Below are 24,889 nucleotides of genomic sequence, written 5' to 3' on the forward strand. Positions count from 1 at the left end.
AATTTTGGAGAGGCTTTAGAGAGTGTTCCCAAGTCCTCTTGGGGATTACCTATGGCCTGAAGTCTTTGGGCAGACTTCCTACATTTATCCTGGTGGGCCAAAAGTGTTAGACTTTCACAAATATCCTTTCAGTACAAGATACTGTAAGCCAGAAATATCATCTTACATTATAAATAGGAGGTAAAGTTGGGAGATGATGACTTGTCTAAAACTATCTGCTGTACTAGCAACAAGGAAGATTAGGGGGCTAAAGGCTAAAAGTTATGAAGAATGGTTGCAGGAATTGGGATTGTCTAGTCTTGTGAAAAGACGGATTAGAGTGACATGATAGCAGTGTTCCAATATTTGAGGGGCTGCCATGAAGAAGTGGGGATCAACCTATTTTCCAAAGAACCAGAAGGCAAGACAAGAAACAATGGATGGAAACTAATCAAGGAGAGAAGCAACCTAGAACTAAGAAGAAATTTCCTAATGGTAAGAACAGTTAACCAGTGGAACAGCTTGCCTTCAGAAGTCATGGGTGCTCCATCACTGGAGGCTTTTAAGAACAGTTTGGACAACCATTTGTCTGAAATGGTGTAGGATTTCCTGCTTGAAGCAGGGGGTTGTACTAGAAGACATCCAAAGTCCCTTACAACTCTGTTATTCTGATTCCTAGGTCTTAACCATGACTAGCATTCATATGTAAATTCATGGCAGCACAAACATTTGAATACCTGTAATATTTTTCTCTCTTCAGAGAGTTAGTTTATGTTCCAGATTATTCAAGGTTTGAGAAACAATAGTCTGATTACTAGTTTGCACATTCAGTCTAGGCTTCCACACACAGTACAGGCCAGTGCAAATTGATGCAAGCTTCATTTCTAGGATAAGTCATTTTTTGGTGCCTGGGCTACTTGGCAGCAGACTTATTCCTTTTTGCAACAGGCAACTGTGTCGTTTGGGAAGAAGGTATGACTTAGAGATTTCACCCACTAAAGGTCTGAAGCTCAACATTCTTGTGTTTGTAATCATTGAACAAGGAGCTTCCAAAGCTTCCAAGCTTTGTTGCTTCTTTAATTAGTCTATCTTATTTTTTTTCCTCTTTCAATCATGCTACCCACCATGGGAATGCTGAACTAATTTCTTCTACCACAGCAGTTTATATTTCCATCACCTGTTGAATATCTATAACATTAGGTAAATGAGTTGTACCCAGGATGCCAGAAAAAGAGCAAGACTACTAACCAAATACAGAGAAAGCATTCCTCCCTTGGAGAATGTTGCCGTCTCATGCCCTTCAACAAAACATGCCACACCAAACAACATATGTTCTATCCAGCTGGCCTGCACAATCACCCTGAATGAAGATCTCCAGCAGCTCAAAGGAGGGACTCAGCCTCTTTGGTCAGCTGCTTAGTTTTCATGATTCTAATTGAAGTTGACAAGGAGTCATGTTTTAATAACCTTTCCCTGGTGTATCTATCTCCAGGACTACAGAAACTGTGAAATGAAGAGATTATAAGCAAGGAAAAGGAATTTGGAGAGAGAAGAAACAGTCCAGTTATAATTGAGTATGTTTGTGGGGAAAACCTAGTATCAAATTAATGTGCAGCTATGTAATTTAATGGCTTGCAAGGCATTTTCAGAATAGCCCATTCAAGACTGTATGAAAACCATTGTGGATTATTTTTTCAAAAAGATAAATAGTCATTGCCTTCAGTATCAGACAGCATCATGTGCAATGCTAAATCAGCTTAAATACAGGTCCTCCATCATAATTCATAGATTGTCCAATTGAATATCACAAAACTAAAAAGCCAAAACTTAAGGTATTCCACTCCACAAATGCATTTCAAACTTCCAATGACTTGATTTTATTTTACTATGACTCCAGTGTCAGTCTGTATATCTATCTATACATGCTCTATGAGAATGAGGTGAACTATGTTTATTCAAAGGAAGCCAAGTCTCATGGTTTCTTGTGAGAAGTGACTAAAATACTACAGCAGTACAACAAATTTTCCAAGTAATCATCTCCAATGAGCTTTAAGGATAATATACCACCAGATTAATTTATCAACAAGATTTCCACATGAAGCGCTTTTTTCCAAAATGTGAAATTAAATTTACTCTAAGCACCTAATTGAAGTTACTGTAGCTCAGAAAAAAACAATACTGTTCCAACAACTTTGGAACAGAGAAGAACTCTGTTTCAATTCCTCTTATATCAGACCAAAGGATTTCAGGCATTTGAAGGGAGAAAGCCTTTGGTCTAAGATCTTGGATAGATGCCAACAAAATACTAGACTGAACAGGTAATGGTCTAAAAATAGTACAAATCCATTCCTTATATTCCAAAACCAATAGTTTAACACAAGAGAAAGCAACTTCTTATATCCCAGGTTCATTCAACTGACTTCTCCATTCTAATGAAGAAAAAAAATGCAAATGTAGGTTTACCTTGACATCTTGTTCAAGGCTGTGGATGAGTTCTCCATCCACTTGGCCAGTCTGTGCAACACGAAGGCTGCGTCGCTCTGCTTTTCGCAAACGATACTGTAAGATACGACAAGTCTTACTAGCTTGATCCAGTTGTTGCCTTAACTCCTGTAGCTGATAGACATCTTCTTCCATGTAGACATCTCTCATCTCCAGCATCTCTGCACGTAGTTCCTCAATCTCATCCTGGGGAAGACAAACAGCGTGATCAAAGGAAGGATAAGACAAGGGACCAAGCCTGCATCCTGGGAATATTGGGGAGTGGGAGTGAGCTGTGTATGAAACAGCTACAGTGCATTTATATGTATTTATTGATTATTTATTGATACAGATTATTGTATGTTAAAATGGATCAGGGGAATAGAACCAGTTTAGGTTGGTGCATTAACAATAATAATGATATTCTGTTTTGAAGGTCCTTCTCAGTTCAGTAGAAAAATCTGTTTTGATAGAAGAGGAATCCAGAGAACAACCTTCACAAATCTATTCTGCGGTAGTACATTAAGTATCAATATAGGTATGTAGCACTTCAATCTTCATGTGAGGTCTCTCTACAATATTTTATAGCAAGGAAAAACACAACAACTTAAGGTGTTAAAGTTGCACTCCTGCGTACTTCTAAACATCATTGAAATGAACTCTTAAGCACTGCACAATCCTTTCATTTAAACTAACTGTAGAGCCTTTTCCTCTCAAATATTCAGAGTTGCAGATAAAATAGAATGTGTACACTATGCATAGTTAAGAATATAAATGCCATTCCACTAGTGTAAAATAAAATCTTATGTCGCATTATTTAAAAAATAAATAATAATATTTATCCTTTACCATTTGTACTATTTTTTGTTCATGTGAGTCCTTTGTAGTGAAGTTTGCAAAGATCAAATCAAAACAGATTTTCTCAACTACATCTGATATGTTTCTGCCTGTGAATAATTCATGTTAAAGATGAAGAAGTTCAGAGAACTGTTTCTCTTCTCTGGAAGGAAATGGCCACATGTGCACAGTGGTATTATTGATGTAATTCTGGCACGGAGTGCCACAACTCCAACAATATAACATCAGTCACTTGTATAGAAAGGCAAAGTGTAGATAAACAAGCGCTAAGAAAAATTGCTCACACTCCAGATCTCCAACTATAACATTTGGGCAAAAGGCAAAATTAATGAAAGAAAAAAGACAGGGTTGGAGAGGAGAAATCCCAAATGGAAGCCTCTGAAACTAGCATGCACAAGAGAGCAGCCTACCAATGGCAATCCAACCAATTAGTCTTAGGAGATTAGAAGGAAATAAAACTACAGTACTGTATGTAAAACTTGCAAAGGGTTAGGCAGATGGCACCCCAAGGAAAAAGTGACATCACCAATCGGGGGGGGGCTCAATAATTCTGCTTAGCTTTTGGGATCACCAAGATCAGACAGGTGCTGCCACTTAACAATGGACGTACCACTCTTTGTTACTGTAAACTGAAATTAGATTCCAAAATGTCTTCATTGTACTGGTGTCAGAAAACCATATATTCACAAGACAGGTGATTCCACAATGCACAGGAGAATATGAAAGTCTTCTTGTTTGTGCTTTCTCCAGTCCAGATGCCTGTTGCTAGTAATACAAGCATTATTGCTGGTATCCCAGTGTCTATTATTCCTGGCAGCAAAACTAGAAGACAGAACTTTTCTAGCTATTTCCTCTATTGATTCGCTACATTCCTTGTTCCTTCTGACAGATGTGCTAATTTTTTTGTACGTTTGCCCTTGAAAGGTGGGAGCAGTCATATTATACCCTCCCATTTCTTTGGATTAATGGTTTATCTGCTTATGATCTGCAGAAGGAAGCCAATCAGAGCAATATCCATCAGATATAGCCTGTGTATTGAGCAAGTGAACAAAGGATCAAGGGCTTTCCAAACCAGCCTCCCAGTCAGCCTGTCACATTCAATCATGACATGAGGCATTATCTCAAAGAATATGATGAGTTCTCTGGGAGATCCCGTCAAAATGCAATTACAGAAAGTATTGCTTGTTTCATATCATTTTGTGCTAACTTGCAATCTTATGTAAACAACAAAAGACAGTTTCTCAAACAGAAGCAGTTTACATAATTTATGGGATAAATTTGTGCAAAAGCATGAAGCACAGCACTGGTTTATGCTTATCAAACATTGATTTCTGGCTTTTAAAAATGAAGTAAAGTGACATGGGAACAATTGTTCAATTTCCTTATGAGTCATTAGCACAATTTTTGAAACAACTGTAACTCTATGGCACTAAGTGTTCAGATTTACAATGTTTAATGCAAGTGGAAGCATGCAAAATCTCCAAATTTAAATTATCAAAGATAATGACCAGAAATTTTGATTTGATACAGAGGTCTGCTGAAGTTAAACATGTGTTACAACATCACAAAACAAACAGAATATGCTTCTTCTATTCTTCCATATGATGTGAGGGTGTAATAACAAAAGGGCAGAACTTATATTGTGATGTTTTGGGATTGCTTATCATTCATCATTATGGTTAGGAACAAACATCTATGACAGTGAGCAAATGTCAGATTCTCCTTTTTGAACAGCTGTTATGATTTTGTAGCAACTCCAGCTGTTCATGTAATATATACTGTGGTCTTTAATACAATGGGCCTTTTCTTTAATCAATCTCATTTCTTATTTGAAAGCAAAATATGCATCACACATATTAATACTGTGCATCACTAAAGTGCTTCAAAATGGGAAAGCATTGTTTTGTTCCTTCCTATTACAGAATTACATTTAAAAAAGACATTGGCTTTTAGGTGTCCTTTCAAACCATAAAATCTTAGATCGCTATCTCTTAAAGGAATAGCTCTGGTTTCTCTTGCAGAAATATTCCCTGCACAATTCAAGAAAAAAAATCTCAGTGTTCATGCATTCAGCCATAATATAGTTTGTTTTTTGTTTGATGTGATGAGTGAATCTAAAATAAAATAATATTCTGTAGTATTATGTGGAAACCAAGCTATATTGGTTTATTCAACAATCTAGAGTTTAAAATCTGGGTTAGTGCTATATGAAAATGTAATCAATGTCCAAGAATGGAGCAAAGGTAGATTTTGCACACTCACTTATGAAAGCAACAATATTTTGGAGCTATTTCCATTTAAGATTGAGAAAAATATTTTGTTTCTAATAGTCTGTAGCTTTAATACATGAAGAAAAAAGTAGCAGCAATCTGTCAGAATTACAGAACACTTTTCCTCACATCCCCAATCATGTGTTCTCCTCCCATTTTCCTCCTGCTGCAGTCCTGGGCCATAATTCGAAAATGAGGCTGGCAAGTTGCTGCTTTCTTATCAGGGCAGGAGCAGCAGTTTCTGCTGCTGCTGCTTTCAGGAAATTAAGAGGCAGGAGCCCAAATCTCTCCTCTTGCATCATTTTATACTGGAAAACATTAGTTTCCGGCTGGATCTGGCTTCAGCCTGCCTCAGAAACAAGTTGGCCACAGAAGAATATATCCCTAATCACTGGCAAATGGTCCCTCCAGAACCAGGGCAACAGGGCTAAAAGGATGACCCTTTATTAAGCACTTTATTAATTTAAGTAGAAATTAATACTAAAAAATTGTACCTAAGTGTTATTAAGTAAATAATTAAATAAAGACCTTACTACCAGAAAATGTCCAAATTCCACTGTGCAATATCTTGTTTATCTTGGCATCACTTTTTTGGAATCTTTGTGGTACCTGCAGGATCCAACATTTAACACATTAACGTGAGCAGCAGCCATCATCATTATGTTTGCCTGCCATTTTATACACTAGTGGCTTGCTCTGTGTTGGTAGGATGGTCTTGGTGGTTCCTTGATTAGGCTGTTATTTCCTGTTACCTTGTTTGTCTGGTAGTTCCTCGATTGGGGTATTGCTTACTTCTTGATTGTTGGTGTATATATAAAATGACAGCAAACCTCACTTCCTTCTAGCACTGATGATGTTTCCTAGTTTGGTAATGAAACATCTGCAAGAAAACAATCAACCCTGAGCTACGAAAATGATCCTTTAGGTGTTGCCCCAGGAAGCTTTTTTAAGAAAAGAAATGGTGGCGAACCCAGACTGGTGGACTTATGGTCAAAAAATATGTTTCAATTTTGGTGACTCTATCTAAAGAGGAGTTGGAATCAGAAGGATGTATTTGCCATTGGTTTACATATTTACAATTGAAAGATTTAAATTAGATAACAAAAGCTATGGATTTGATTTTGTAAAAAATGAATGGAAATCCTGTTGTGTGGTAATGATGAACATATTATTGCTAAAGTTTATAAACTGCTATTGAAATTGAATTGGGAGAATGAGTATGCAAAACGTTGTATGGTTCAATGGGCAAAGAACTTTGGATATAATATAATGCTTGAACAATGGGAAATGGCTTCAACAAAGGTTTAAAATTTACATTAAATTATAATTTAAAAGAAACTTTTTATAAAATGATGTACCATTGGTATCTATCACCAAATTGTCAAGAACATTATAGAGGTACCTCAAATTAATGTTAGAAATGTAAATTAAAGAAGAAACATTTTACCATTTATAGTGGACAAAAGAAATACTGGAATAGGATTCACATCTTAAAAAACAGAATATTCTCAGAGTGAATATAAGGATAATACTAGAGACTTTTCTTTTAGGCTTAATGGATAAAGAACTTGAAAAAAATGGAATTTTGAAGTTATGTATGCTGGCAGCAGCAAGAATACTCTACTGTATGCACAAAAATGGAAGAGTATTTTGATTCCCAAAATGGACAAACGGTTGCAAAAGCTGATGGAGTTAGCAGAGATGGCTAAATTGACTGCTTTGATTAAAGAAAAGAAGACAATTAATTTTGGTTCTACTTGGAAACCGCTTTTGGACTTTGTGCTTGAGGTAGAAAAGACTGAAACTTTGATTTTGGGTTTTGTGACTAGATAGGTTTGTTGTTAGAAAAACCAAGTTATATTATTACATAAAAGCTAGGATATATTAGTATATAAAAGTAAAAAAAAGTGAGGTTTATGTTGTTACCTTATTCTACTATGCCAAAAGCAGTCGGAAGTCAATGCTTTCTTCTTCTTTTCCGCTTTACCCTACACTTTTTTCTCTTCCTCTTTTCCTCCTGTTTTCCCATTAGCTTCATTTTTCTTTGTATTTTTGTATTTTATATTTTGATAAATTAATAAAAGATTTAAATGGCAATATTCTCTTCTATCACTACTTCACAATTCAAAGTTTGTGTTAAGTTATATTTCAGAATCACATTTTTTTATCCCGTCAGGTTAATTCAATTTCACCTATCTTATGCTTAACATACAATAGTTTTTATTCACATAAGGTGAAGGAATTTGCTGTATCCACCTATTGCTGAGTAGTTATTAGCAGCTTCTAGATAGCCACTTTTAAAAAATGCAATTTTTTTCTTTAATAAATATGCAGATTAGCTTTGCCAAAACTCATTTATGAGAATATGCCTATAGGTTATGTAATACATTCTGCAACTAACAAGGCAGAATTTGGTTCTTGTAATTTCAAACAGCTGTTTATAACAGGCCCACCCAGAAATTTCTGTGGCCTTTCTAGGCAAGGCTGCTTTGTTCTGGCATGTTGCCAAGAGGTCAATAGGAGGCCAAATTCAAAACTGACTATGGGATCAGCTTGAATTATATATGGATTTCTGTACTTATTATACATGAATGGTTCAAATTTTGGGATAAATAAAAGGACATAATAAATTTGCATTTGCATTAGATATGTTAGTGTAAGCGATAGATAGATAGATAGATAGATAGATAGATAGATAGATAGATAGATAGATAGATAGATAGATAGATAGGCATTTATTATCATTTTTTTTACTGTGGGCACAATGGCACACATTAAAAATGAAATTTAGTTGCTTGCTCTCAAAGTGTACACATACATAACACACATTTAAACATACTATATACAACATATGTAACGACCTACACCCTTACATATGTAACATATAAATATTAATCACTGTCCATCTTGAATACATAAAGGAAGGAAGAAGCTTTAGAGTTCGCAAGGTTAAACTGTATGGAACAAAACTGTGACTGGATCTGGATGTTCTGCTTTGGATACCATGAAGCCTCGTCCCAGAAGGTAACAAGGAAAACAGGTCATGAAGAGGATGTGTAGTGTCCCAATCTTGCAGATCCTGCTCAAGCAACACTTATATGCTATGTCCTGGATGGAAGGGAGGGAACTGGCAATAATCTTTTCAGCCATCCTCACCACTCTCTGCGCCGCCTTCCTGTCTAAAGCAGGGATGCTTCCAAACCAGACTGTGATGCTGTATGATAGGATGCTCTTGATCGTCCCTCTGTAGAAAGTGGTATGGATAGGGGAAGGAAAATGTGCTTTTCTCATATGACGCATAAAATGCAGGCGCTGCTGTGCCCGCTTCACCAGTGTCTCGCTGTTGAGTGACCGAGCCAGCCTACTTGTTAACTGCACACCCAGGAATTTGATGCTTGTAACCATCTCCACACATGAATCATTAGTGCACAGAGCAGTGTGATATGATTAGGACAAATTGTGCAAATCATTATAAGATTAGAATAAGTACATCTACTCAAAACTCTGTTGAGCAGTTAAAACGAAACAACAGTATAATCATTCATGGAATCTACCTGCTTCCAAAAGTGGAACCTATCAATGGCTAATCATTACCACCCCAACATTCAGTATACTACTAAATCAACAGGAAAGAAATTTTAAATAACTTTAAGGACTTTAAAAATATTTTTGATTAAGCAGCCAAAGGGTGAATAGAATTTTAATTTTGGAAAGTTACAAATGGACTAAGCAACCCGATTGATTCAAAATAAGATTTTGGAATTAATCTTAAGAATCTTTCCTATCGGAAAATGATTTTGTTTTTAATTCTCTTCAAAAAAAGTAACATGATAAAATGAAACTTTGAAGATTAGACACTAGACTAGAGGATCCAGAAGGAACTAAAGATCGCAATTAAAGAAGAACAGTTAACATTTGATTTAGTAATACAGAATGAAGCAAAATATTTTAATATTGGATATGTTTTTTCTTCCATTCAATCATGTCCAGTTCTCATGTAGTTTTCTTGGCAAAGTGGATTTGAGAAGTGATTTGCCATTGCCTCGTTCCTAGGACTGAGAGAAAGTGACTGGCCCAAGGCACCCAACTGGCTTTGCGCCTAAAGTGGGACTAGAACTCATGGTGTCTTAGTTTCCATCCTGATGCCTTAACCACTACCCCAAACTGGCTCTCCACAAAGATATGACTGTCAACAAATGACTATTATCACTGGTTATGCATTCATCTCCAAAATTGATTCCTCTTTAAACCTTGAAATGCATAAAGTCAATGACTTCCATAGAGAGGAATTAATCATAGGTATCTGAATATAATACGGCAGGCCCAGTGGTTTCCTTAGTCATTGTGTAGCTAATCAATAATGCACGGATTCAATGAACTCCAAATAATATCCAAACAAAATTCAGAGCCACTTGATTCAACTTGTACTGTATCAGTAAATAAATGTGTCTCTCATAGATGTCTATACATGCTACATGGATTTCATGTTACAGTCTTCACAAGTACTAATGCAGAAGACTATCCTTTCTCTAGTGCATTAATTAATTAATTAAATACATACATACATACTATTCTGTTTAATCTGAAAATACTTTCCTGATGCCAAACTGCCTGTGTTACATTTCTGTCATTGGAAATATACTTCAACAAAACTAGAGAAAAGAAGAAAAATGCTGTTATAAGGCTTCAAACTGAAAAACAGGTAAAATGTAATATTATATGAATCTGACCTTGTCAGTAATAGCTCAAGTTGCATATTTATGATCTCTCACTGTAAAAGAGAAAAAGACTTCAAGAAATGACAAGGGAACATTTCCTTACAGATTAAAGAGAACATCAGCAGCAGCTTTCAATTAACTCCAAACCACAGGCTACCAGAAGAAACATTGCTATAATTTACCAGGATAAAATAAGAAAAGAATTATAAAGAAACCACAGCAGGGATATCTTGATGAGTGCAGAGCTCTCAGAAACTCTAGGTCAAGTTGACTATTCCTACTTCCCAAATAGACAACTTTATTTATTCATCTTTTTAAACAGCCCAAGAGCCAACATTTCTGTGTAGTTTACAATAAACAACAATTGATTTGTCTGATTAGGGAAAGGACAATAATAATAAGTAAGAATAAATAACCATATTTATTGATGACTTAAATCCCCTTATGAATTTTTCGGGCCCCATTTATGAGTAAATACTACCAGGCAGAAGCCCATTCAAGACAAAATATTTTGAAATCCCCTGAATCAAAACTGACAGCTAGCAATAGCTAAGTGACAGAATTAGAACCAGCAACCCCTCACCCAAGAAATCCAACATAGCAAGTAAGCCATCAGCCACAGCCCCAGAGAAGCAGGATATGACCTTTGGGACATAATAGAATTAACCCACCAATACCAAAAAGGACACACTCAAAAGCTCAGGTCAAAGTTCATGCCACAGGAACAGGAAACAACCTCAAAAGCCCAAGAAAGTATAAAAACCCACCACTCCCAGTTACATGTGGTCAGCTTCCCCAGAGCCACCTTTCTGTCTGGCTCAGCTCTTCAATAAACTACAACCTTTTTTCTAAAGCAGTCTCCATTTTGTTTATTCCCAGCTTGGACTGGACCCTGACAAAGATTTTTCATTCAGCCTTAGCATTTTGCTCTATAACTATTTTAAGTGGACATCAAGAAAGGCCAATAATGTGAATTCTCTAGAATGCAGCTTGTCTTGGCTATCCAGTAAAAGACAGAGGTTTATTTAATATGTTCACATAAATATCAAGATAGTTTGAGAAAACATAATACATAATATAAAAATATGCAAGGTAAGCAAAGAACCAAAACGTTTTTTAACTAATCATGGGATAGCGTGTCTGTTTGCGTAAAATTGCTCTCCAGAAGGAAGTGATATAGCATAGAACAATAAAACATCAGACTTTAGAAAATGTGTTACCAATCACCTGTAGACCATGCTTAAGCTTTTAGATCAGCTAATTATGAGACTAGAGTTCATGTTAGCCCTCCAACATTTTGCAAATAGAAAATACATTTGTAATATCTACACTACAGTATTCTTGTATAAAAAATCACTTAAGTACCATCACCAACTAGTATTCATAACCAAGAGCTTTCTTTGCATGTTACTTTTATAATGAGCACAGTTCAATCTGTAAACATATGGATCTCTCCCACTGATGCTGCTACACTCTGTCCTTAACTATAATTTGTAAGAAGGTTAACGGTCCTTGTTACTTAAAAATAACACAATCATTATTGTCCATTCACAATATTATTCTACTATACTATTCACGTGTATGCATTTGTGTAAACTAGAAATAAAATAATTAGAGTAGCAATTTAAGGGCACTTAATCAACCCTAAATAAGAAATTATCTAAAATTTGAGCATAGAACTAAGGATTGAAGAATGAGAACACTAAAAGAAATTTAGGGAAAAAATAAAACTTGTGCATTTCTCAAATGCAATAAAAGTATCTCCCATTCTCTCCAAGGTTAGATAAGAAGAAAATGAAAAGCATGAAAATGTTTGTGTGTGGGGGGGGGAGAGAGAAAGAGAGAGCTTATGATATCCATAATCCCACAAACTTTATTACTATTTTCACTAAGCCTGGTACAAAAGTATTTTTGTATTCCTTCCTCACTTTTTAGCCTGCTACGGATTAATTACAACTGAAAACTGTGGCTATCAAGTTGACCCAAACAAGCCAGCCTCATAAAGTTGATTTAGCTCCAAGGTGTAGCTCCAATTGGCATACCAATAACCATAGTTTCCCATCTTGGACATTGCAAGAAACTATGAAAAAGTAAAACTACCATGTACTCAGAAGACAAACATAATCTTCAGTAATAACCTGGCTTACTGGTAGTCCTTGCCTAAGGACTGGTTGCTTACAAAATTTACATAGACACCCCCCCTCAAAAGGTACTTATGACCCAATGCCAGAGTTCCAATAGCAGCACTGTCCCCCATGGTCACATGACCCCAGTTCAGGTGCTTGGCAACTAGCTGCCTTTAAAGCCAGTTGCAATGTTCTGCAGTTGTGTGATGTTATTTATGATTTTTTTTGCTGGAAATTGACCTTTTCATCTGTTTTCTGGCAAAAAAAACAAACACCCTACAGGGATGCATTGACTCACTTAATAACCACAGTGTTCACTTAACACTTGTCACAAAAACCATTGTGGGTGCCTTGACTTATGACCATCATGATAGAAATTTTAGACTCCATTATGGTCACAAATCAAGGATTACCTATACTACATTAAGATACAGGCTATGTTTCTACAACATCCTGAACCACAATTAACCTTACATATACACAGCCCACTATGATGTAACATGCTGTGGAAACCCCAACATTTATTTAAAGTATTTGTATATCACTCCTTAATTAAAAAACGCTAAAAGTGGTTTACAATTAAAAAATAAACACGAGTTAACATATGATGTGAATGCAGCTCTGACTATAGATAGCAATTAAAAAATAAACACGAGTTAACATATGATGTGAATGCAGCTCTGACTATAGATAGGAACATCCAAATCATGCCATAGGTATATTCAATGAAGTGATGGCTTTGTGCTCTCTGACTGAGAGAACAATGTATGATTACAGCATCTACGCAGTATTTCCACATTCAAAAGCAGCTCCATCTTGAGACTAAACCTTCTAGAATTAGAAAAGCATTTCTAAACGATGTCTTTGGAAAATCCTTGTATTGTTTGATATCAACTACAATTAATGCGCACCACTAGTGCAACATCTTCATTTAACATTACAATTCAAGAAATCCATTATCGATTTTCTAAAATGCACTGAAACACATTGCATTTTATGTGCACAACACATTTCTTGCATCTTCCTTTTGCACATTCACCCACCAACAACTCATAAGTAATGATGAACTGGAGAGGGGAAATGAAAAAAATAGCATCCAGCAATTTATAACTTCCTCTATTAATTAACAATCAAAAATTAGGAGTTTTGAAGCCATGCAAAAGCAAATATGTTGATTCAAAATTGAAAGAAATTACCAGCTACATTATCATGATCATTGCACATTACAAGGTAACATATATAAATCACATATTATTTTCTGCATAAATCAAATGTCACATTGTTTACTATTATGCTGTATCATTAATCATCACTTTTCTGCACAGAGATGCATTATTATCTCTTAACTTGCAACTCTTAGTTTATATATAATGCAAGCTTTTCAATTGCCATTATGATATTGTTAAATAAAGAGGGAGAGAAAGCTACAAATGTAAATTTAAAACTGAGGATACATGCCATATATCAAGTGTCATAGACTTTATGGAGCTACGTGTAAAAAACACAGCATTTACAGATAACACATTTCTTTTGCTGTATTATCCGTTCCATACTTGTGGAAAAGAGAAAAACAAAGGAGACTTATACCCAAGCTCTAGTTTTGTTTTGTTTTTCTGGGAAGAGGAGGACTAGGTAAAAGGGCCAGGATAGTCATTGTTCATGCAGAAGGGGAGGGTGGATGACAGTAAGAAGGAACAGCCTGACTATAAACATGAGCAGTCTACTCCTGGGCTAATGCCAAACCGAATCCCATCTATGCGTATATCTGCTTTTCTGAAAAAATGATTGGCTTACAGCTATCTCCGCCCCTTTTTTCAAATAGAATTCGAGTGCCCATTCTTTGTCTTCCCATCCCTCTGCAGCTGCTGCCGTATCACATCTCACATTTTCCATTCTGCTGAGCAGAGACTCAGAGTTCTTGTTCCCCACGCCCTGTGATGACAAGGCAGCCAGCCGCTGCTGTTCTCTTAAAGGCATAACAACTCCCAATACTACTATTCTCCTGTCAGCTTTGTTTAGTAGGTCTCTGAAGAGAGGCCAAAAAGGGAAAGCAAAGTGCAGTACATGTACTTGCTCCCCCCTCTGTTTCCCCCCCCCCCAGTAAAGTAAGATGAGGAAAGGAATTTCAAATGCAAAGCTCAATCAGAAATTGCACAAAGCATGCTGTACTCCTAGGATCAATAATATAAAACCAAACAAATCCACAGGGGTATCTTAACATTGGTGCATTTTCCCAGAGGAAATATAATTATTTAACCCACAGCAACCTCAAGTACATAAAAGCTGCAAATCAAGCCTAATGGAATAGCTTATACCTCTTTGCCCATATTCTGCAAACTGGGCAGAAAAAAAATCAGAAAGAAAACATTTTTTATTGTTTTCTCTCATTGCAATCCCAATTAGAAACTTCCTATTTCCATCTATTAGCCCAGGAAAAACAATTGTCATTGGAGCCACTAGGTTTATATCCTAATCTCACAAAAGGCAAAGAGATAACATTTTGTAACCCTTTAAAAAAAAGCTATTTGGATGAACACTTTATCTCCCATAAAAGTTTAACTTATAAATATTTGAATGATGGCTTAAAAGTGGTTCCACAGGATAAACCAAGAGGTTTTATTGCATGACATTCAAGATTCAGTGAACCTCCTAGTACATTCAGAAACATATTATTTTGTTAAGAGAGGTGAAGCAAGGGGTGACCCAGCAGTATTCCTTCCACTAAAAATTATTATCTGGTTAATTGTGTTGGATTGGCACTCCGGAGAGCTAGATTCAAATCCTCACCTAGCAATGAAATTCATGAAATGATTAAACTAGACGTTGGGCTGGTTTGCAAATCATGCTAAGCCATTTTCCCATTGTATATTCAGCCAATAATCATTTATGCTATTAACTACTTACCTCACATGATTGTGATGAGATTAAAATCGGAGGGGAAGTATTATTTATGGGAAAAGGTGATGTTACTATTACCAGATTTTTATCTTTCCTTCCTTCCTTCCTTCCTTCCTTCCTTCCTTCCTTCCTTCCTTCCTTCCTTCCTTCCTTCCTTCCTTCCTTCCTATTCAATAACTCTGGGAGTTTACATACAACATAAAATCCCATCTTTATATATACATAAAACTCAAGATGAAGAATACTCCTACTTCCTATTTTCCCCACAATAACAACCCTGTGAGAGAGAGACTGCCCCAAAGTCACCCAGGCAGGTTTCATGCCTAAGAGAAGCCTAGAATTCAAAGCCTCATTATTTCTAGACCAGCACCTTAATCATTACACAAACTGGCAATATATAAATATGAAATATATTTATGCAAACAAAGAATGCTATCATCAAGGAGATAAGCTAAACTGGATATTATTTTTAAAAATTACATGAAAAAAAATATAAACTACTTGGCCTTTAAAAATATTTCATCACTTCAAATAATAAGTCAGCTATGACAAGGTGATTTATCAAAACCATTATTGGGGAGATGACCTTTAAATGCAACAAAATACACTTCTAGCAGCCTTTCCACCTTGAAGATGGCAAATGAACAAATCTCAGGAACCCCCTCTTTTTTATACATATAGCCAAGAAAATTGTTTCTTTTGCTTACTTACTCTTTAAATTTCTATGTGGTGCCTTTCTGTTCACTATGGTTTCAGGCTAAAAGGAAAGATGCAGCATATTGTCTTCATTATGGCAGATATTCAAACCATGTTTCCAAAGCACAAAACAAAGGACAGAAAATAATCCTGGTAAAGGACACAGGTTTCTTGGGGGATTGGCTAGGTTACTTATCCCTCTTCTTGTGGGCAAGCTGGAATTTAGTTTCTAATGTCAGGAACTATTCCCATGAATTGGATTCGAGGAAAACACACAATTTTACCAGAGGATTACGCTTTTTCCCCCCCAATTCATGTACCATTCCAATTTTAACTACACATTTAAATCAGTACTGTGGTTTGTGTACTTTCATCTACTTTGTGCAAAGTTGATTAGTAAAATATAGAATTCATCAATTTATTATCAAAGCATCAAGAAAATTTCCTACACATCACATAAATGCATAGTATAATAACCTGAAAAATGACTTTTGGGGATCCTTGAGCAGATTTCCAACACGAAGAAAAGACCATGAATTTAAAAAATGAATCAAATGATTTGGAAAACCTGTTCTACCAAATGAAGATAGCAACATCAGTGAACAAAGATTTTCAAAGTTAGAGAAGGAATACACTTCCTATGCTGCATCCCAATGTAACATCTGTATTCTGATGAGTATAATATTCTGGATAGTTAAGTCAATTCTTTTTTGACAAAATTCAAAACAGAATCTACAATGGAGTCAGCTTTCAGTACCAACACTGTTAGGTCAAGTATACTTGAAGTCCTTCCTTTCCTGCTCTTTGCTGAAAGTAACCTGAATAGTCTCCGTTCTGATTTCTTGAACTAGACTACTATAGAGAGGAATAACATTCTAATATTTTGTGTAAATTATATTGTGAAAGTAGCTGAAGTGATTTTTTTCTTTCTCATTTTTTATATTCTAGTACATTTGTATAGTTTATTTTAATAACATTCTTTAATACCCAGATAAACTAAGCTGTGACAAATAATGCTTTTCTGATGTAGTAAAGCACCTGGGGCAAAGTTTGTGTTTCGTATTCTGTTTGTTAATGACAGCACCAAAATCTCCATGGAGCAAAACATTATGATAAATAGGAAGATTCCATCAGTAGGAGGCTAAATCAGCTTCTACTACAGTAAACAAATACTACAAATGCAGAACTGGCAAATCTCAGATAAAAAGTTATTCTCATTCAAAGGTGAATCACCAAGGTTTAGGAAGAGAATTAAAAAATGCTTAATATGGAATTAATCAAGATTTGCATTTTAAACTCTCTCAAATCCACAAAAACTGTTATTACTTACACAGGAATAAATTACCTTGAACTCATTGGGACTAACTTTTACTTATGTGTGAAGTGATGTGTACAATATACAGATATATATGCACACACACATATATATATATATTACAAACGTAACCACTAGAAAATAGCTCTTTCAAATTCCTTGGAATTTACTTCTACATAAACTTGTAAATGACTGTGCTGTTAAACACACAGTTTAAATTTTTAATTGCTCTTAACTCTGGCTGGATCATGACCAAAAAAATGTAACATAAGTGCCCTTGTATATTTCTAATTAGCATGAAATGTTGTTACACTGCCATGACAACTTTGAATCTCTGCAGCCGTTTTCTATCAGAATATTGAGAAAGGCCAGCCTAAATGAAATCTTGACTTCTTGCCAATTTTCCTTTATTTAGAAGGGAAGGGGAGATTTAATTCACTACTTTATTTGGCTTTATTTGGATTCCCAAAACCAGTCTTCAGCTTTGAATTAAAAACTTCACCATCCTGTAAAACCAGGACAAACTGTGCTGATCCAATATATGCAATGCCTTTGTACCACATCTTTGCAATCTCATGTTGAATGCTGGCCATTCAAAATCCTGAGCTGCAGGTCTCAAAATAAATGGTGGGTATCCATGATATAAAAACTATTACTACAAGGGGTAAGTCAAAAGAGATTTGTGCTATAGTCTAGTCTAGTGCCTCTTGATACCCGTCACAGTCACTTCCTGTAGCACTGTAGTTCTCTAGTTAAGATACCCCTATTTTTCCTTGCCACAGAAATGCTTGCAGCAAGACAAAGCAGATATTAAATGGTGTTAGATGCTAAGCCAGTTCTATAATATTTAAACTATCAAACAGTATTTTCTAGAGAGCAGATAAGTTTAATTTTAACAGTCAGTCTGTGTCTCACAGTACAGATTACCTGCAGACAAAGCAGGGACCAACATTTATCTGAACATAATATCTGGAAATGTTTGCACACTGCAAAACTAGAGTACAGATTGTGGATATTCAGGAATATAGCAAGTTAGAAAGGGGACACCCAAGGAGGATACAGCAAAGATTCAATATGGGAATGCCTCAGACAAGAAATATCAATAGGCAAATATACCAATAGGCTTCTCTCCTTGATTAGTTTCCATCCATTGCTTCCTAAAAGCAGGACAAGAAGCAGTGGATGGAAACTAATCAAGGAGAGAAGCAACCGAAAACAAAGGAAAAATTTCCTGACAGAACAATCAATCAGGGGGAAAACTTGCCTCCAGAAGTTGTGAATGCTCCAACACTGGAAGTTTTTAAAAAGAGAGTGAACAACTATCTATCTGAGCATGGGGTTGGACTAGAACAGAGGTCGCCAACCTTTTGGGCACCAGGGACCAGTTCCATGGAGAGAGGTTTTTCCGCGGACCAGAGGGTGCGTGGTTTTGTGTGCTGCCTGCATCCCGCGGCCCAGTACTGGTCCATGGACTGGGGTTAGGGACCCCTGTACCAGAAGACATTCAAGGTCCCTTCCAACTCTGTTAAATAACTGTTAAAAATTCTCTTGCCAGTCAAACTAGACTTCTCAGTCCTCTATGTCAATCTCCCAAGGAGTTACTTTTCATTTTTCTTTAGCAACTGTTCCTATGTTCCTTAGCCAATTTCAGTTGTCTGCAGCTTCTTTTAGATATCCACAAGATTATTAGAAGGGGAATTGGGAGGAAGTGAGAGAGGGTGGAGAGGCAGACAGAAAGCATCCATGATACTATTAGATGATGCACACATATTCACATTAGCAGAATGGAGTCTTTGTGTGTGCAGCCATGAAGGCCTCCAGGACATCTGGCATCACAACCTTGTTTGATGAAGGCTGCATCTAACACACACCTCATCCTCCCTGCAGAAATAAATGATATTCATGGATACCTGGAGGAGCACCTGTATTAGATGACATTGGAAACTAAGTTCTGCTGTCTTCCTCAGCTTGCATGTTTGACTTAAGTACAATATTAATGTGGATCATGAGTAGGAGTTTTCAGGTATACACCAATTAATTTGTATTTTTATTCTAGAATTGTAAGAACTACTATAATAAATGAGATGCAAAATATTGTATTTATTTTTATTGTACTAATCTTATATCACACTCTGATCAGATCTACTTCTGAGAATCTTACCTCCAAAATAGTAATAGCACTAAAAATCAATAACGTGATATAATAATGTAATAAAATAACTTTGGAATAAAAAAAATCCAGCACTAAGGAACATTCATGAACCCTTCCTTATCAGGAGAGACTAAAATGACTTCCTCAAGCACTTAATTGCCTAACAGGATCAGCACCTGTGTGACATCAGGGGAACACTGTTCCAGAGAAGAGGGTAATGAACAGTGGTAAGCATATCCCCCCTCAAATGAACAAGGTATCTTTGAGCAAATGGCTTAGATCAAGATTCTTTTTTCAGTATCCAACAAATGTTCAGTTTTTTTAAACAAAAATGCACTGAGTACATAGTGCAAAAAGCAAAAAAATAATTGCTATATGTATACACATGTAATTATTTTAATTATATACTTCTATATTTATAGAACTCTTTCTATCAGAAATCTGTATTTCAGAAATCTGTATATACAGAGGCAGTAAGAATCCCTACCTTTTCTAGGGATCTAATAGACGCTCTAAGCTGGGAGTCACATGCAGCCATTCAGGAAATATATACTACTGTTACCATGCCAACCCCATCCTGAAAAATAAAATCATCACTGCTCAGTAATAATAGCTCAGAGAAGCAACTGAATCTGGCAACAACCCAATTACTCCCCCATTCCCTCTCTTTCACAAACTGCAGGGTTTCCTAACAAGCAATATTCTTACATTATTCAAATAGTACTCCAGCAAAGTGTGTAAACCACTCTAGGGGCACATCAGCAAAGAAGCTTTCCATACAATTAATTTAACTCAGTCAGTAGAATGGAACACACAGTGAACAACTTTTGCTGGAATATAGATGTCTTTCTCTACTGTGAATATGAAACATAACATGCTATGTGCAATATATGGTAAGGCAATGCACCATCCTGTGTTGCCTTCAGAAATAGTACAGAAATTGTAGCTATGCGATCCCAGGAAAAGATGCAGCTGCTTTAAAAAGCTGCAGAGAGGTTTTACATCCACGTTCCTGTCCATTCCAAACAGCCTTTGGAAATCAGTTCTGAAATCCTGGACGCAATTATTAAGTATACTTCTTATTGCTCTTATACTCTGTGAGAGTACCCAATCAGGAGCACTATTTTCCCCCATTAAATGAAGGAAACAAATTTTAGAGATAGCAAAGAAAAGTCCTCAATGGGAGGGAGAGAATCAATGGACATGAGATGACTATGCATCTCTATCATTTCTCCCCTGAAAATGGCCTCTCACTCCTAGCACTGTCATTACCTTGGCACATTTCAGGGATATGTCTGCCAAGATCATATATTTTTCCATTTAAGGTATTTTAAGCTTATGTATTAGAAAGCCAGTCTGGTCCAATGTTTAAGGCACTGGACTAGGATTGGAGAAACCTGAGTTTTAGTTGTAACTTAAGCACAGAAACAAATTGGATAACCTTGGCCAGTCACTTTCTAGCAGCCTTAGCAATAAGGCAAGGCACACAACTTCTGAAAATGTTGCTTAGAAAACTGCATGGACTAGTTTGGTCTAGAAAACATGAGATTGTGAGTTCTAGTCCTTTGCTTAGGCATGAAACTGTTTCTCAGTTTCTCTCAGCCCAACCCACCTTGCAGACCCTTTGTTGCTGCAGGGAAAATAGGAGAAGAAACTATTAAGTATGTTCACTGCTTTGAGTTATTTATAGAAAATAAGGCAGGAGATAAGATAGAAAGATAAACAAACAAACAAACAAACATAGTTACCAGGAATCAAATTGGATCAAAACACACATACCAAACTACAATTCTGTACAACCTCTTGCCCTTCAGTACAACTAAAGCTGCTTGTTATAAAAATTACCCTTCTGCTCTACCTTAATGTCATACTACCCTGACAGCACCTAATCATCCTGTAGAAAACCCTCTGCGCAACCAGAATCTGATGACATGATGTTAGAATTTTAATATGGGATTGCCATAGGGAAGCAGCTTCCCATGGAGATAAAATAACCTCTAACAAGCTCTAATATATTCTAAGAGATCTTTGCTTAATAGTCTCCAATTCTTGAAACACTGAAATGAAATGTGAGATGGTAATTCCTGTTCCATAAGAAAGGCTGCCTTCCTTAAGGATATGTTATATCTGACTGATGGAATAAGGAACCTATAATGCAACTTTAAGATGCTATAGAGGGGAAACTCTTATGTCAGTAAGAGGTATCTGTTCATTGCATGGAATGTCTGCAATGTTAGAGGTATGATACCTTCCATTAAATATGACCAGTGCTTTTTTTGTAAAAGAAAAAGGTGCCGGAACTCACACATGTCATACAACCCACCTTGCCTACCCTACAAGGTTCCATCCAAAAAAGGTGCCGGAACTCCGTTCTGAACGTTCTATGAGAAAAAAAGCCCTGAATATGACTAGGGACATTTTTCTTTTTGTCTCTAAGAAAGAACAGACATCTATATCAGAATAAATCTACAAATTACCTGGAGAACTGTGGTTATAAGGCAACTTATCAATATAATAAATTATTTCTAATAAGTAACATAACCGCCAATGCCTTCTCAATGTTTTTTTGGAAATAAGTTGCAAAAAGTTTCAAATTCTGGACATTGTAGTTGTTGACACATCCAAAGATTGATAGAGATTGTACTGTAGAACATCTGTTTCAGTCAAACAAAAGAATTAGGAGAAAAAAAATCTTTTGAAAGCATGCATATCTTTTAAATATGGAGTCCGTATGCTCCTGAGGCAAAAGAATGTAAATCAGGAACTTTAGGATGCTGGTGGATATATTTAGGGTTGTAAAATATATGTCCTGCATAATCAACATTCTACTAAGGTAAACATTTCTTTTATTAGGAGTGTCTGTTCAAGTAAAGCTAGACTCCTCATCAATGAAAGGGCTGAAGCATGGCAACAAATCTTGCCAAAGTACATGGCGTTCCTGGTCCATCGATTTTGATGGATACCTGCTTCAAAATAGAAAGGACCATTCCAACAATGGCCCATTTTTGCTCCAGGATTGGAAGGGGAGGGGTAGGGAAGCTGCACACAAGGCTTCTAGCAGTAAACACTAAGGGGTCATGATCTCTATAAGCAGCAAAACAGGTAAAATGTTTCTAGGGCTTCCCTCTAGGGCAGCTTTCACCAGTGTGGTGGTCTCTAGTCTAGAGTGCACCACATGGCCTCAGAATGGGACAATTCGACAACAGATGACTCACCCTGGCCAACTTGCCATGCGACAACTCAAAAGCAGGATAACCAAATGTGGGATAACTGTACTATTATCTGCCACTGTTTCTTTGACTATTTTTTTTTTCATTCACATTTCATTTTCTCCCTCCTTTACCGTCCTTTCTTTAATGATTCTGTTCCACCGTTTCTTACTGTAACTCTTGTATTTCTTGATTCACTTAGTTCCAGTTATCCCGTGTGAAATTGTTCAAAGGTGAGTTGTCCTAGACCTGCTGGGCTTGCCTTTTCCAAGGCTTCAGACTTGCACAGCCGTTGCAGCAACCTCAGCACCTCTGGAGAGCACCACGTTGGGGAAAGACATTCTACAAGTTAGAGACTATTGTTCCACATACAGTATGTATTACCGTATGTATTAGTTTCTACCCAGGGGGCATCTTTTGAGGAAAGGGGCGTGCCTCTTTTACAAAGACTTCCTTGGTCCGAGCGGCTGCTGCTGCTGGCGGCTCTGGGAGGCCTGGGCGATGAAGAGGCCTCGGGGGCCGGAGAGACAATTCGTTGCATTATCTGCGCTGTGCAAAATAGAGGTTTTTTGGGGTTTTTTTTATTTTCCACCCACCCCCGTGCAAAAACAGCCTCGTGCCTGCTCTCTCGGTCCAGGCTGCCCTCAAACCGGATCCCGCTCACCTTGAGATAGTCGTTCTCGGAGCGCAGCTCCTCCAACTCCCTTGCGACTCCGGCGTCCAGCAGCTCCTCGGTGAGGTCGGAGAAAGCCAGCGAGGTGCTGAGAGGGAGGCGGCTACTGGCCAGCGAGGCCCCCGTCGACAGGTCCTCGGGCAGCGGGGATACGCCATCGGCGGAGGCGCTGGCCGGCTGGGCAGGGGCGCTGCTGCTGGGTGGGGACTCGGTGTCGCTGCCGCCGCCGCCGCTCAGCCCGCCCAGCTCCAGCAGCGAGAGGACCTTCGCTTCCTCCGAGGCGCTGCAGTCCGACACCTCCGAGCTGCTGTCAGTCAGGCTCGAGGCAGGCGGCGGCTGGGAGCGCGCCGACGGCATCTTTCCGGCCCCGCCGGAGGCAGCTGCCCCCTCACCAGCTCCGGGGAGACGGCTCCGCCCCTTCGCTCTCGCCCCGGCTCGGCCTCCCGAGCCCTTCCCGGGGCCCCGCGACCCGATCGGCGGCGTGGCCTTGCCCTTCTTCTCGCCGCGGCCATCCTTGGCGCTCCCAACCCGGCGCGAGTGTCCACCGCCCGCTCCTGACTTGCCGGGGAAGAAAACGGGCGAGCCGGGATGGCCGCCGCGCCGGCTCTTGGCCAGCGACCACCCGGGCACATCCTTAGGTCTGGCCGGGGACGGCGCCCGATGCAGCTTCTTCCTCTCGGGCTGCGCGGGAGGCAGCGGCGCTGGGGCAGAGGCGAGACGCTGGCTGGATTCCTCCTGGCACGTCGCTGCCATCCCCGGACGGCTCCTCACTGGCCCCTCCGGAGCCGTCTGGAGCTGGAATCGCTCATGATCCGGCCGGAAAGCCGCCTCCCCCGTTTCCGCGCTGGGTCCCCTGATGGCTCAAGCTGTTCCAACGGGCTCGCCAACAGGAGAGGCTCGCTCGGCTCGGAGGACGAAATCAGGTTAGGCTGCCCGTTAATCCGTCGCCGCCACGCCGCGATGATGCTCGTCTCCGCCGCCCCACAAGCAGCAACAGTTCCTCTGTTGGCCCCCTCCTCCTCCTCCTCCTCCTCCTCGTCGGTATCCCCGCCCAGCTGCGAAGACGGTGACGCGCATGGTCTGGGAACAAAAGGCGGAGTGAGGCGCCCGAGGGGCCGCTCGGATCCTCGAGGCAACAGCGACCTCCTTATCCGGAAGGCCGAGAGGTCACATTTCGATCTTGGGTCGAGATGGATGCGTAGATAAATACCGTAAGGATACAGCGCCCCAAAGCCGTTTTTCTCCTGGAAGCAAAGATTGGACCCACCACCACGTAGCCCCGTGATCTTTCCTCTGAAGCCCGGAAAGTCCCCTTAATGAGGAGCTTCTGTCTGGCAGAGGTCGGGACATCTTTGCCTCTGGGATTAAAAAAAATCGTGACTTTTGAGGATGCTTGTGGTCAGGCACATCTGTATTATGAGAGACGTAGCTCAAGCAAACACCAAAGCCACGATCCTCTCTCTCTCTCTCTCTCTCTCTCTCTCTCTCTCTCTCTCTCTCTCTCTCTCTCTCTC

General features: G+C 38.4%; 2 protein-coding genes across 3 annotated transcripts in view; both read right to left on the reverse strand.

Annotated features, from left to right (window-relative positions):
* MTCL2 (microtubule crosslinking factor 2) overlaps positions 1-7,815 on the reverse strand; it is a 57,376-nt gene extending 49,561 nt beyond the window's left edge. Inside the window, exons 1-3 of one of the 2 annotated variants that reach the window (XM_081322867.1) lie at positions 7,515-7,815; positions 6,117-6,197; positions 2,443-2,667 (exon numbers count right to left, since the gene is read on the reverse strand). In XM_081322867.1, coding sequence (XP_081178993.1) covers positions 2,443-2,640 — 198 coding nt within the window. In that variant the 5' untranslated portion in view covers positions 2,641-2,667; positions 6,117-6,197; positions 7,515-7,815. The remainder of the gene's footprint in view (positions 1-2,442; positions 2,668-6,116; positions 6,198-7,514) is intronic. The other variant, XM_081322866.1, reaches the window with a different exon arrangement.
* A 15,236-nt stretch (positions 7,816-23,051) lies between these two features.
* On the reverse strand, positions 23,052-24,212 carry LOC308666545 (microtubule cross-linking factor 2-like; the record flags this gene model as incomplete). The annotated part of the gene is made up of 1 exon (XM_081325437.1): positions 23,052-24,212. Exon 1 carries the CDS (start codon positions 24,126-24,128, stop codon positions 23,052-23,054), a length of 1,077 nt encoding a protein of 358 aa, XP_081181563.1. The 5' UTR covers positions 24,129-24,212.
* Positions 24,213-24,889: the final 677 nt, after the last annotated feature.

Source organism: Vipera berus (assembly GCF_964194415.1).
Source record: "Vipera berus genome assembly, chromosome: 3".
NCBI lineage: Eukaryota > Metazoa > Chordata > Lepidosauria > Squamata > Viperidae > Vipera > Vipera berus.